The 14,286-nt window shown below is 43.3% G+C and overlaps 2 protein-coding genes and 1 long non-coding RNA gene across 3 annotated transcripts; 2 read left to right on the forward strand and 1 right to left on the reverse strand.

Moving 5' to 3' along the window:
- Positions 1-643: 643 nt before the first annotated feature.
- Positions 644-2,639, forward strand: LOC123151347 (uncharacterized). Its single transcript, XR_006475623.1, has 4 exons — positions 644-1,070; positions 1,501-1,572; positions 1,848-2,360; positions 2,448-2,639. It is a non-coding gene; the product is annotated as an uncharacterized lncRNA (long non-coding RNA).
- Positions 2,640-3,496: 857 nt separating this feature from the next.
- LOC123153259 (uncharacterized) lies at positions 3,497-6,117 on the forward strand. Its single transcript, XM_044572463.1, has 3 exons — positions 3,497-3,808; positions 5,307-5,982; positions 6,071-6,117. The coding sequence occupies exons 1-3, from the start codon at positions 3,497-3,499 to the stop codon at positions 6,115-6,117; spliced, it is 1,035 nt and encodes a 344-aa protein (XP_044428398.1).
- Positions 6,118-12,047: 5,930 nt separating this feature from the next.
- LOC123151350 (uncharacterized) lies at positions 12,048-13,383 on the reverse strand. Its single transcript, XM_044571073.1, has 2 exons — positions 13,067-13,383; positions 12,048-12,921 (listed from the first exon to the last, which is right to left on the reverse strand). The coding sequence occupies exons 1-2, from the start codon at positions 13,203-13,205 to the stop codon at positions 12,263-12,265; spliced, it is 798 nt and encodes a 265-aa protein (XP_044427008.1). The 5' UTR covers positions 13,206-13,383; the 3' UTR covers positions 12,048-12,262.
- Between the last annotated feature and the right edge of the window lie 903 nt (positions 13,384-14,286).

The raw sequence follows: 14,286 nt of genomic DNA on the forward strand, positions 1-14,286 counted from the left end.
AAAAGGAAAACAGACAAAACTGATCCAAACAGTGCACCATAGTGAAAAATGAAAAACCTGAAGAAAACCAAGAAAGAAGCAAATAAAACCAAAGGAAAAAAGATAAAGAAAAATAAAAACCAGAGAACCAATGCAAAACAGTGAAAAATGTGAAAACAGATTAAAACAAAAGAAAACCAATGGAAAAAATAAAGGAAAAGAAAAACAGGAGAACCCCCCCCCCCCCCCCCCCCCCCAAAAAAAGAAGCAAAACAGTGAACACAGTGAAAGAATGGTGTACAGCACTGAGCGGGCTCAGCACTGTAGCGGCCAGAAAGTGCTTCAAGCGAGAGAAGCATATATGTCGCTAAAAGCGAGATATAGGTCTCAGGCATGCTGTAGTTCCCTGTTGATAGTTCTAGTTTGGTGCTCTGTTTCCCTCGAAAAATAAATATGCTTGATGCTCTGTTGATAACCATTCATGTGCTGGTTGATCCGGTTTAGTTGGCACTTTGGCCAGGGGATTGTGCCCTTTTGGTTGTTATACGTTCCTTTCTTTCAGTTTGTTTTTTGGACTTTTTTCAGCGAAGAAATAGTTAGGCCCCGCTTGGTTCTTCGTTTTAGGGCCCAATACACCTGTAAAATATACCCCTGTAAAATAAAAACGGATGGACCTGTCGTTGGTGCTTGGCATGTCGTTTTTGGGCTGTAAGTTTTACACTGGTTTTCTCGTTTACACCCGTATCAGGCCGGTATCCGATACAGACCAGAGGCCGTCGTTTTTCCCCACCTCGCCTCTCGCTCGAGACCTAGATCGAGTTGCGCCGCCGGGAGGCGCCGGCGCTGGTGTCCACGAGGTGGTCAAGCAACGGCATTCGCGACGGCGACGTGGTGAGGCGCAGAAGACGGTGGCCACGACGGGGGTTAGGCGCGCCGACGACGGCGACTCGTTCCTGGCCGCGACGGTGACGGCGACTCGCTCCTGGCCGCAACATTGACGGCGACTCGCTCCTGGCCGCGACGGCGACATTGGCCGGCAGCCGTGACCTGACCGTGACGGCGAATCGCTCATCCTCCTCTGCTCCACCAAGGTATCCTCCCTCCTCCTCCTCCTCCTCCTCCTCTGCCATCCCTCCCCGCCCCTTCCCCGTTCAACCGGCGGCGGAGTACTCCTTGGCGACGTGGCCGTCCTGCTTGGTCATGATTAGCCCGAACCCTCCTGCCAGTTAACAGTTGCTGCCAAAGTTTCACAAGAATTCAGTTCGTTAGCTGCTGTCGAAGTTCAAATTGATGTAAACCTAGAAATACTGATAAACAAACAGATGAACAATGGTCCAATGATTTGTTTATGAACAGGGTCCAATAAACTTCCATGGGTTTATGAATAGTTCATCTGTTTTCTTTGTCCAGTTGTGCAAATAGAATGCTAACTAAGCTGGGCCTATTTGATAAGTTATATAACTGCAACACCTATTATTGCTACTGATATCATTGGCTCATTGCTGCCTTTGTGCAATGCAGAACTGTTAAGAGTGATTTGGAGGATTCAAGATTCTGTGAAGCTCTTTTGACATTTAAAGCTCAGAACTGAAGGTACTTAATAAACTCAAAAGCATCCAGTCCAGCTTGTGTGTGTGCCACTGATTTATTCTTCATTGTTTTGCGCATGTGCTTGTCTATATACATCTATACTCAACTGTTACATCAATCAATAAAAGCATGGTAATATCTTTCCATGTTACACTAATCTCGTTATCTTGATGTGCTAGTGCTCCTTTTATTCCAATGTCATAACATAGATTATATATACTACTGTGTTTACTTTGAAGGAGAGTTGCGGTATTTATTTTGTAATCTCTTCTCGCTAGATAATGGATACGAGTAACCATGATGATGGATATGAGTCATGTACTGATTCTGAGGAGGAGGAGGAGGAGGAGATGATGTTTCTTGTCTTCCCGACAATATATTGTATATCTTCTAGGAGGGAAAAGATTCCAGTGAACACATCCATTCTTACGGTAGCTAAGTATATCCGAGAAATATTGGATGGCCACCCTCAACGGTGCCTTGATATTCTTAGGATGGAATCCCATATCTTCCAACTTCTATGTGACCATCTTAGATCCAAAAATCTTCTAAAAAAATCAAAAGGAGTCAGTGTTGAAGAGCAACTAGGGATGTTTATGTACATGCTATCCAAGAATGCGAGTTATCGTACGTTGACTGATAGGTTTCAGCACAGTCCTGAAACGGTGCATAGGCATATCAATGGATGCTTCAACGCTATGAGATCATTGGCATTTGACCTTATCAAGCATAGTTCGCTAGATACTCATTGGAAAATATCAACAAATCCCCAGTTTTGGCCTTTCTTTGAGGTACACGCCATCCCTTGCTATGTACTTTAGGAATTTATATCCTCCCTTAGTAGAACACATATAGTAACCATAGCTTGTTTAATGCAGAACTGCCTAGGGGCAATAGATGGGACTCATGTTCCCATGACCATTACATCCAACGAGGCTGCTCCATACAGGAATAGAAAGGGGACCCTCTCCCAAAATGTGATGGTCGCCTGCGACTTCGATCTCAACTTTGTTTATGTGTCAGCTGGTTGGGAGGGGTCTGCCTCAGATGCCGGAGTATTGAAATCTGCTATTCAATCGGGCTTCCATGTACCTCCGGGCAAGTATTATTTGGTTGACGGAGGCTATGCAAACACACCACAGTTTCTAGCTCCGTACCGTGGAGTTCGTCACCATCTAAAAGATTTCGGTAGAGGTGGCCCTCGTCCAAAGAACCCCAAAGAACTATTCAATCTAAGGCATGTCCGTCTACGGAACCATATAGAGCGTACAATTGGTGTATGGAAAATGCGATTTCGTATTTTAAAAGTTGGCACACATTACCCAATTGACACTCAAGTCAAAATTCCTATGGCGGCAGCTGTATTTCACAATATAATCCGGAGTCACAGAGGTGATGAACAATGGCTAGATACGCAACAAATGCAAATTGACCCTCTTCTATTTGTCACTCTTCCTGATGGAGATGACAGACCTCGACATGTTCCTACATCCTCAAGCAATCAAAGGGACCTTGGTAATTCTATGAGAGATGAAATTGCCAACAGGATGTGGGCGGACTATCAAAGAATTCAAAGTGAAAGATCTTCACAGAGATCTACTAGCTAATAATTTAAGTTTTTATTCTGTCAAAGTAATTTATTGTAATGATGTGGAATTTGAGATATAAAGATGACATTTGAGTTATGTTACTGTTTCATATGAGTTATGTAAGGATGACATTTGAGTTATGTTATTAGGATCGATCCTATATATTAGCAACATTTGAGTTATGTTAATGTTTCATTTCATATTACTTGATGTGATTTTGCATTTTCAGATTCTTATATTTCTTAATGTGATGTTGGATTTTCATATTCTTATGTTGCTTAACGTGATAAGATTCTTGTATTGATTTATTGCTAAGGTTACATTGTCATAGGTTCAATATGACGCAAAATAGGGCTGAGTGGACAACAAGGTATGAGAAAGGTCTCGTGGAGGTACTTACAGAGTACAATCTAAATCATTACCGTGGCCAAAATGGGTGGACTACCGAAGGATGGAATCAAGTTGTCAAGGAACTGAACAATTTATATCCAGAGGCAAGGTTTACCAAGGATCAGGTTCAAGATAAGGAAGCTCAGTTGAAAAAGCACTATAAAAATATCAAGTTGATAGTCAACCGCTCTGGAATATCATGGAATGATATTGCATGTGTGATCAACACCACGCCTGAAAAATGGGAAGAGATCATTGCAGTAAGTTTTTATTCCTTCTAACTTTTGATTTCCTGACAGTACACTGACACACACAACTCTCTCCCCCCCCCCCCGCGTCGCCCTCCCCACGGGCGACTCGGGAGGCGACGCAGCCCTCAAGCGCTCCCTCCCCTCCTCCTCCCCCTCCCCCTGCCGCCGCCGGTGCTCCCCGCCGGGCAAAGCCCTGGTGGATCCGGCGGCGGCGGGACTTTGCTCCCAGGCGGCCTCCCCCCTCGAGCGTGGGGCTTGACGAGGCTGACGGAGCTGCGCTTCTCCGAACCTAGGGTTTCGCAACGGCGGCCCCAGATCCAGAGGGTCGGGCCTCTGGACTGGCGTGGCGAGCACGCGGGCGGCGCGGCGCGACCCTTTGGGGGCGCGGCTGCGGCTGCTTGGCTGTGCCCCGGCGGATCCGGGTGGCGGAGGCTGCGGGCCGGCGCGGCAGCGGCCATGGTCGGCGGCGGCAAGGTGCAGGTGGCTGGTCTCCGCGACGGCGCCACTAGCCCTGCTCGACGCGTCCCGTGCGATGGCTGGCCTTGTCTGGCAGCCATCCAGCAGCTGCTGCACTGCGCTGGCCGGTGCTTCCCTACATCGAAGTGACAATACGTGGTTTCCCTCTCGGTGCTGGTGGTCCTCTCTGGCGATCTGCTTCCCCATCTCCTGTTTGCTCTGCTTCGGCGGTTTTAGGGTTCTGGTCTTGGGCCGGGCGAAATCCCTGCGCGGTGTTGGCCTGCGCTGACAACGGCGACACCTGAGGGTGCCGTTACCTCCATGGAGGCGCTGTCATGGCCCAGACTGGACCCTCTCCTCGGGCACCGGGGGAAACCCTTGGTCCAGTTCCCTGGACAAGGCAGCGACGGCGTCTCAGCGCCGTTCCTTTCTTGAAAGCGCTGCTTGGGTCGCACTTGGAGTCCCCTATGCGTCAGCTGGAGATGGTGGCCTCCCCGGTCTTTCCGGCGAGGTTTGCTGGTAATGCGATGCTGTGATGAGGGCTGCAGCATGGAGCGTGGGCGTCCGGGGCGCAATGTACGCCGGCGCCGGCACGTCCAAGACGATGGCTTCGCTAGTTCTGGCTGGGTCCTGCCATCCACCTGCCGTCTCCTAGGCACATATGGGTGGAAGGTACGTTGGCCCGGTCAGCCCTGGAGATGCAGTCTTCTTCGGAGGCGCCTGGCAACGGCTGTGACGCGGCCTTGAGGCTCTGTGTCTAGCTACCTTGCCATTCATGGTTGGAGACTGGACAAGGCTAGACCTTTCGTTGTTGCGGTCTGTAGTTGGTAGCACCTCCTCACCTGCTTGTCTGGTGAGGACGATGGTGTGTGTGCGTGTGTCCCTCCTCCCGGGAGGTTGTACCTGTACTGCTGTTCTCTTCCTGTTCAATGAAATGAAACGCAAACTCTTTTGCGTTTTCTTGAAAAAAAAAACTTTTGATTTCCTTATATGTGCATGAACTTTTTATGCCTATGCATGATCTGCTCACACCTTTCTATTAATTATGTAGGAGGACCCAAAGCTCAAAATGTATGAAGGAAAGAGCTTTCCATTGTATGAGGCATTGGGTGTGCTCTATGAAGGACACATTGCGCAAGGAAGACACTGCCTCACATCAAGGAAGCCTCCGATTGGCACAAAAACAGGTAGCAACTTTGGAGCGAAGGATAAGATGGTTGCAAGCACTAGCAAGAAAAATACAAGACATGGAAGAGATGACAACGTAAGGACTTCTTCAATAATTGACATCAATGATACTCCTACATTAGATGATGTGGATGAAAGAGAGAACACTGTCAATGACGAGGAAGAATTAGCCAGTGAAGATGCTGATGGCGATCAACCACAAATAAGTGAATCAAGTGCAAAAGGGAAAAAAACTAAGAAACAAAAAGATGCCACATCTATACAGCGGCTTGAAGATTCCATGATGGCTTATGTGAATTTCAAGAAAGATCAAGCTTCCAAGAAGGAAAAAGTGTCACAGCAAGAAAAACAACCCTCAATTACAGAATGCTTGCAGGTCTTGAATGACATGGATGATGTTCCCGACGAGGTCAAAATCTTTGCCTCTGATGTTTTCAAGGATGCAGCAAATCGTGAGATTTTCCTAGGTTACAACTCAAGATTGCGGGGTATGTGGCTAAAGAAGGAAGTCGACAAGATTAGTCCTCAGCCTCCTCCTTGTAAGTACCATTATCTTGGTTTTCTGCATTTCTTCTCCCCACTAAAGATAAGTTTGTAAGGCTTAGTTGAGCGAGTATTCCTTTGCAGCTCGGCTTTCATCTGGTGCTATTCCTTCAATCAATCTGGTGCTCTGATCAAAGGTATTGTCCATGCTCCTTTTATTTTCGCTAGGTTAATCAATAGAATGTATCCCAATCTTCATTTTTGCTTGCCCTGTTTATTGCATGATTGCTTGCCCTGTTTATTGGGCTTCTACAAATGGTCTCAGCTTCAGAGTTATATTGTTGGTGCTGATGTTCCAATCCTCCTTTGCAACATAATATTCTAGACATGTGTAGACTTGTTGCTGCCTAGAACATTTTTCTTATTCAAGATTTTGTTTATATTGCTGCCATGTTGTTTCTTCATCGGTGTTTCTTGAAAAATAATGCAGTTACTTTAAACTTGAGTGACATGCTATGGCTACCTTGCACCATCTGGCTCCCCTTGGTAATTCAGGATTTTGTGCTAATCTTTTTGACATGCATGGTTGTTCTCGACATCCGTGGTTGGTATCATTCTTAGAGCACAAAGTGATCATTATATAGCTAATGTTTTTTTTTTCAGGTCGCCCTTTCGCATGATTCTGTGGTCACCCGAGTCCATGAAGCAGTCATAATCTTTCAGAAATATTTTATGTCTAGACGCACACCGATTCAACAATTGCCGAGTCCTAACTTTGGTTATGTACCATGCCAATGAGACAAGACAAGTATGCCTCAATAGAATTGTAATTTAAATTGCTGACTTTGAGCACTATGAGTTATCGGAACTATTTTCAAATGGAAGATTGCAAAAATATGATTTTTTTACTGATGTTGTGCTATTGTAATATAAATGAAAATTTTAGCTCATTTTATACTTGTCCAATTTGTGTCGAAGTGCAGTTGTATTGGAAATTGCTTGTGTAGTCTGTGCTGTTGAATATGCGTGTACTCACGCATATTTTACAAGTGGATTGAAACCTGGAGAGCCAAGCACATATTACAACCGGATAGAAAATACCACCCTTCGGAATGTATTTGGTTGGAGGCTGGTATAATACAGGTGTAAAAGATTACAGGGGTGGCAGAAAAACTACATTCCAAGCGGGGCCTTAGTTGTTTTCTAAAACTGGTGTTCTATTATGACAAGTAATGGAATCCGGTCTCCCTTTGGGAAACAAATGAAAACAAGGTTGGAGTGGGGAGCCCACCGGTTCAGACATGATTTTTTTTAAGTTTTATTCCAAGTTAGCCAGTGGTCAGAGAATAATTTGTAGTTTTCTGAATATTTTTTCATAGTAATTATGCGAATATGATACTTGTAGTAGTGTGTAGAACAGTAGGGGAGGCTAATGACACTAGTGTGTTTTAGTTTTGTGATGAACACCATAAAGTTTAGTGGTGCTCTCTGGCTGGTGAAATGGATTTGTTCTATGTTTCGGCTTATATTCTCCCTGTCCCGTGGGTTGTATTTTTCAGAGAAGTCGGCGAAGTAATTACTCCCTCCGTCCCATGATACAATAACGTGTAGTGTCAAAAACGCTCTTATATTATGATATAAAAACATATAGTGTCTAAAAAAAAAGACAAACTAAAAATTTACATTTAACCACTTCAAAAAGAAGACGTAATTTTACTATCTAAATTCACAATACGGAAAATCAAGTTGACACTAATGCTCAACGGACCAGTAGCCTCCCATTGGTAGTGGTGAGGGTCATCACTTACGGGTCACCACCGACCTATTGGTGTTGATGTTTAACACCACGGGTAAAAAAGCGACCGATCATGTTTTACACTAAATTTCTCATATGATATTTAGTCAGTGATTACAAAATCACAATCCTGAAGTGCTTTTGAGTACAAACTAGATCCGGTCTAAGATTTCAGGGGGGCGGGGCGAAAAGAGAACATGGGGCCCTTTAAAATAATTCTAATATTCTTAGTCAAGAACAATGTATCAAAAAGGAGAATTGGAGATATGTCTTCTTTGACATTGTGCCATCAGGATTCTTCTCTCGACCACTCCCCTCTCAACATGGCCTCGTGGGGCTGATGATGTGACATCTTCAGTCAAATCGTACTGGAGACCAAGCTTTGGTGGTAGGCAGGAGGCAGCCATGCATGGGCCGATTGCACGAGACATTCAATTTTCCTTTACCATCATCTGAGCCAAAATGTTTCTTAATTTTTCTTTTCATATGGATAGCACCATGATGAAATATTGAAATATATGTGATTAAAATTACAATCAGCCAGATAACCACTACGAACAGCCTAGACGAACATACAGAGACCAAAGTATGATATAAAAAAGTACAAAAATAAAGTTTTTTTTTTAAGGGAAGTACAAAAATAAAGTTGATAGAACAATCAGCTAACTTGGAATAAAACCTTTTTAAAAAATCATGTTTGAACCCGTGGGCTCCCCACTCCAACCTTGTTTTCATATGTTTCTTAAAGGGAAACGGGATTCCATTAGTTGTCGTAACAGAACACCAGTTTCAGAAAACAACCAACTTTTTCTTCCCTAAAAAAAGTTCAGAAAACAAACTGAAAGAAAGGAACAGATCACAACCAAAAGGGCACAATCCCCTGGCCAAAGTGCCAACTAAACCCGATCAACCAGCACATGAATGGTCATCAACAAAGCATCAAGTTGTTTTTTTGAGCGAAACAGAGCACCAAGCTAGAATTATCAACAAGGAACTACAGCATGCCTGAGAGCTATAGCGACATATATGCTTCTCTCGCTTGAAGCACTTTCTGGCAGCTACAGTGCTGGCCCCGCTTAGTGTTGTAGCACCATTCTTTCGCTGCGTTCACTGTACCGCTTCGTTCTTTGTTTTTTTCTGTTTTTATTTATCTTTCTTTTTTCCGGTTTTCTTCAGTTTTTTTTGTTTTTATTAGTTTTCACATTGTTTCACTGTTTTACATTGGTTTGTTTGTTTTTTATTTTTCTTTATCTTTTCACTTCAGATTTCTTCGGTTTTATTTGCTTCTTTTTGTTTTTCCACGGTTTTATTCATTTTTCACAATGTTGCACTGTTTGGATCAGTTTTCCTATTTTCCTTTTATTCTCTTCTTCTTCATTCTTCGGGTTTCTTTGTTTCTTACTGGTTTTCTTGGCTTTTTAACATTTTTCTTACACATCGTATATAACATGAAACATTTTTATACATGTTTATCTCAAAATACATTATTAACATTTTTCTAAATATATAATGTTTGAGGTCTACTTTTGTCATACAGATTATAGTTTTTGATACACTAGAAATATTTTTTCTAATCATTTAACATTTTATAAATACATATAATACAATTGCGGGTATAATTTTTCTTGTCTACTTTTTTCATACATATTACACATTTTTCCTATAATTAATAAACATTTTTTATACATCTTAAACATTTTTCAAATATATAATTAATAGTTTTTTCAGATATACGTTTTGATGTCTGCTTTTTTTCATACAGATTGTACAATTTTTTTATAAAAAATAATAATCATTTATTTATGCACCTTTAAAATTTTGTAAGTATAGTATTATGATTTTCCTAAAATATACAATTTTATTTATACATTTTTAAGCATATTTTACATTTTTTATACATCAGGGACATTTTCCTATACAAGTTTGACATTTTTTAAATCCATTATTAACATTTTTTTCGTATATATGCTTTGATGTCTATTTTTTCATATACATTGTACATTTTTACATACATTAAGAACACTTTTCTAATATATATGTTTTGATGCCTATTATTTCATACACATTTGTACATTATTTGTATTTATGAAAACATTTTTAGACTCATTTAGCAATTTCCAAATGCTTGACTAACATTTTTAAAAAACTTTACTAACATTTTCTTTCAAATGTTCGATTAATTTTTTTTAAATACATGAACAATTTTTTACATGCACGTAGTAGAATTTTTCTATACATGAGAAACATTTTTTCTATACACATTTAACATTTTTCAAATGTTTAATGAAACTTTTTTAATATATATAGTTGGAATATTTGTAAATGTAGAAAAAGGTAAAATGGAAATAAAAAATCAAATACAAAACCTCAAAAGAAACAGAAAGAACGAGGCGGTTGCACGTGTCCTGTTGTGCACTGGGCCGGCCCGGTCTCACATGTGTGTAGGCGAGGCTTCCCTACGTTCGCAACAAGCGAGACATAGCGAAGTCACTAGTTAAGGGGTACCCCTTGCAAAGATCATTTTCACCTTCCCTGTTTGCGACAGGTGCACTGCGTGTGTACCGCTTGGTGTAACCTACGAGTTCTCTTTTTTCCGTAGATTCGTTTATTCAAAATGTTTTATCTCTTAAACTATGCCATTTTCACCGTTAGATTTCTCGCATCAAGACCTTCGAAACTAGGTCAATGTTAGTAGGTTTCTACAAACTTTTTTCATGAAAAAACCCAAAAGCCCGGAAGAAAAAATGAGCCAGAAGCACGGTTTTATTTCTTCACCTTTTTCCCTTTTCTGGGAGGCACTGTTGAGTATATGTGTTGTGCATATTTGTGTATTGTTATACGTTCCTTTCTTTCAGTTTGTTTTCTGAACTTTTTTCAGCGAAGAAATAGTTAGTTGTTTTCTAAAACTGGTGTTCTATTATGACAAGTAATGGATTCATGTCTCCCTTTGGGAAACAAATGAAAACAAGGTTGGAGTGGGGAGCCCACCGGTTCAAACATGATTTTTTTTGTTTTTAGTTTTATTCCAAGTTAGCTGATTGTTCTATCAACTTTATTTTGCACATTTTTCGTATCATACTTTGGTCTTGGTATGTTCATGTAGGCTGGTTGTAGTGGTTATGTGGTTGATTGTAATTTTAGTCACATATATTTCATCCTCCTCTAGGGCATGTGATAGCAATTTGGCTCACATGATGGTAAAGGAAAATTGAATGTCTCGTGCGATCGGCCCATGCCTGGCTGCCTACGACCAACGCTTGGTCTCCAGTGCGATTTGACTGGAGATGTCACATCACCGGCCCCACGAGGCCATGTTGAGAGGCGAGTGATGAAGAGAAGAATCTTGATGGCACAGTGTCGAAGAAGACATATCTCCAATTCTCCTTTCTGATATATTGTTCGTGATTTAGTATTATCTAAGAATATTAGAGTTATTTTAAAGGGCCCCATGGTCTCTGTTCGCCCCCCCCCCCCCCCTGAAATCTTAGGACTGGTCCTAGTTTGTACTCAAAAGCACTTCACGATTATGATTTTGTAACCATTGACTAAATATGGTATGAGAAATTTAGTGTGAAAACAAGATCGGGCGTTATTTTACCAATTGTGTTAAACATCAACAATGATAGGTAGGTGGTGGCCCGTCAGTGATGACCCTCACCACTACTGATAGATGTCTATTGATTTGTTCAGCATTTAGGCTCGGACACTAAGAGCATCTCCCCCTCCCCCCCTCCCCCCCTCCAGGACGCTCTCAGGACACTTTTTTAGGCTCGGACGATGCTTTTGCAAAAAACGGCCCAACCACGCCCCCAGTGCCTCCCAGGACGTCAAATTAGCGCCGGCAAACCCAGGCGAAACCCAGTGCGTTGGGGGGCTCTTGGGGGCGCCTTCGAAAGTTTCGGCGAATCGTGTCTCCCCACATGTCCTTTTTCTTGCCCCATTTAATCATTTCTCTCACAAACTTTTGGTTGGGTTGGGGTGTGGCTAAGAAGGTGCCCTTCTCATGCACTTCTATTTTGCTTGGATGAAGCATTTGGCCCCTCAAGACACCATTTTTTTTGTTCGGTGGTGTTCTTGGAGGCTCCAACGGCTGGAGATGCTCTTAGTGTCAACTTAATTTCCCATATTGTGAATTTAGATAGTAAAACTATGTTTTCTTTTTGGAGTGGCTAATGTAAATTTTTAGCTAGTCTTCTTTTTGAGACGGTACGTGTTTTTATATTATAATATAAAAATATTTTTGACACTACACGCTTTTATATTATGAGACAAAGGGGTAGTTACTTCTGCCGACTTCTCTGAAAAATGCAACGCACGGGACAGGGAGAATATAAGCCGAACCATAGAACAAATCCATTCCACCAGCCAGAGAGCACCACTAAACTTTACGGTGTTCATCACAAAACTAAAACACACTACTGCCATTAGCCTCCCCTACTGTTCTACACACTACTGCAAGCATCATATTCGCATAATTACTACTGTACGAAAAAATATTCAGAAAACACAAATTATTCCCTGAGCACTGACCGCCCAGTGGTTCAGACTATGGTGCAAGCGTTGGGATTCTCCTCGCTGAAGATGGCCGTGAGCCGGTTGGCGTCAGTGGCCATGCTGTAGATGCCCTCGCGCACCGGGGTGGGGTAGTACCACCGGTACTCGCCTGAGAAGTACTCGTGCCGCCTCGGCGTGCCCCCGGCGCCCAGCATCTCCCACCGCGTCAGCGGCGACGGCGCGTACCTGCCGTATCCGTATCCGTACCCGTGCCCGTGCCCCTGCGGCGGCGCTGGGGCGTACGCGTGGGAGGCCGCCGCGTGGTGCTGGTGCTGGTCGCCGTACGCCGCGTCACCGCTCGTCCCTGCCGCCGGCGGTGCATGCTGATGCTGGTACGCGTCGGCAGCGCTCGGCGGCGGCCCCGGCCCCGGCCCCGGCCCCGGCGTGTTGAACCGGACGTGCTTGGACTTGGACTTGGACTTCTTGCGCTTGCGTGGCTTGCCGTCTGCTCGAGGCGGCGCGCCGGCGGCAGGGCCGTACGGGCCGTGGACTGGCGGTTGCTGCGCCGGCATCGCGTGGGAGCTGGGAGGGTTGCTGGTGGTGGTGTAGGTGACCGTGCGTGCGTCTGGCCGCACGTAGTGTGTTTGAGCGTGAGGGTGCGCCATGGCGTAGTCCAGATGCTCGTGCCTCGTCCGTCCTCTCCGCCCTGTGAGACGTTGCACCGAAATTGAGATAGTCGTACATGATTCAGAAGTGAGACTACAGAAAAAGCTCACAAGGAGAGACGGGTAGAAACTTGTATATCATGCATGATTTGGACTTTCAGTATGAGTAGTATATATATAACGTACCGTTGCATTTCTTGATGACTTTAGATATCATCCTGCCCAAGGGAAAGCAACCCATTTGCCTATCAGGAGCTGCGTAAGCGTAATCCATCTCTCTCGCTCTCCCATCTGCGTATATATGTGTCCGCACATGTGAACTCATCGACTTTCAGCTCCCACACTTCTTAACGAACGTCTCTCTCTCTCTCTCTCTCTCTCTCTCTCTGTGTGTGTGTGTGTGTGTCTCTCTCTCTCTCTCTCTCTCTCTATCTATCTATCTATCTATCTTTCTCTCTCTCTCTCGTCCAGTCTCCAGAGTATGTAACACATGGATTAGAAGGAATGATCTTTTGATCAAGAATAGTCCTCTTTTGGCTCGGTTGGTGAAGGAAATTGTACTAAAGGGAGCTAGGTAGCTACGGAGAATCGAATGACAAAATGGGCTCACCAACCTAATGCACGGTGCCATGGATTGCACTGCATGTTGCTTGTAAGTCTAACGGAAGGAGTTCAGCATCTGGGCCAGAAAATGTAGGTAAAAGCGCACAAATTAATGGTCCCTTGTTTTGTCGTGTGGATAATATACACAGAGCAGACGACGAAGCGGAGTCAGTGGTGTCAGAATATATGCTTCGGGAGAAATATCAATTCATCCGAGAAAAGCGACTTTGCTCGGATGCTTGTTCCTAGCTGGTCCAAATCAGGGAGATATGAAGCGGCTTATTTTATTTTAAGCACAAACCGTAGAACAACAATTGTTCTACGCAGTGGCGAATCTTTAATGAAAATGAATGGCATGCTCAACTTCAGTACAAGAGGCTGGAACGGGGAAACAACAGGCTAGACACTTAGATAGTGGGTTGAGATAGGCTGGGAACTAGTAGTAAATTTTTGTTTTTCAATTTTGAAGGGCAGGCTTGAGCATGTTGAAGCATGCCCAGCAGAATCGCCATTGGTTCTACGGTATTTTCATTAATTTAATTATTAAAGAAGTAATATGTACAGAGAAAACAAACAAAAAGAATAAGAAAATAAGAAGGCTATCCAGTTCCAAGTTGGTATCATCATGAGTGGAAAATTCTGGTGGAAAGCTATCCTCAACCAGGAAGACATCCCATGGGTCAACATTATATGGGAGACTTATTATCAACATGCATTACCTAGCAACAGAGAGATTCGATCATTATGGTGGAAAGCTATCCTCAAACTACTACCTTGTTATAAACATCAGGCCACATGCATAG

Source organism: Triticum aestivum, chromosome 7A (genome assembly GCF_018294505.1).
Source record: "Triticum aestivum cultivar Chinese Spring chromosome 7A, IWGSC CS RefSeq v2.1, whole genome shotgun sequence".
In the NCBI taxonomy this organism is placed as follows: domain Eukaryota; kingdom Viridiplantae; phylum Streptophyta; class Magnoliopsida; order Poales; family Poaceae; genus Triticum; species Triticum aestivum.

Bases quoted from the DNA above. Each gene is read 5' to 3' on its own strand.
- LOC123153259 (XM_044572463.1), top strand. From the start codon at position 3,497: ATGACGCAAAATAGGGCTGAGTGGACAACAAGGTATGAGAAAGGTCTC. The intron at 3,809-5,306 runs GTAAGTTTTTAT...TTAATTATGTAG, and splicing joins AATGGGAAGAGATCATTGCA to GAGGACCCAAAGCTCAAAAT. The intron at 5,983-6,070 runs GTAAGTACCATT...ATTCCTTTGCAG, and splicing joins TAGTCCTCAGCCTCCTCCTT to CTCGGCTTTCATCTGGTGCT.
- LOC123151350 (XM_044571073.1), bottom strand. From the start codon at position 13,205: ATGAGTTCACATGTGCGGACACATATATACGCAGATGGGAGAGCGAGA. The intron at 12,922-13,066 runs GTACGTTATATA...AACGTCTCACAG, and splicing joins AGTCATCAAGAAATGCAACG to GGCGGAGAGGACGGACGAGG.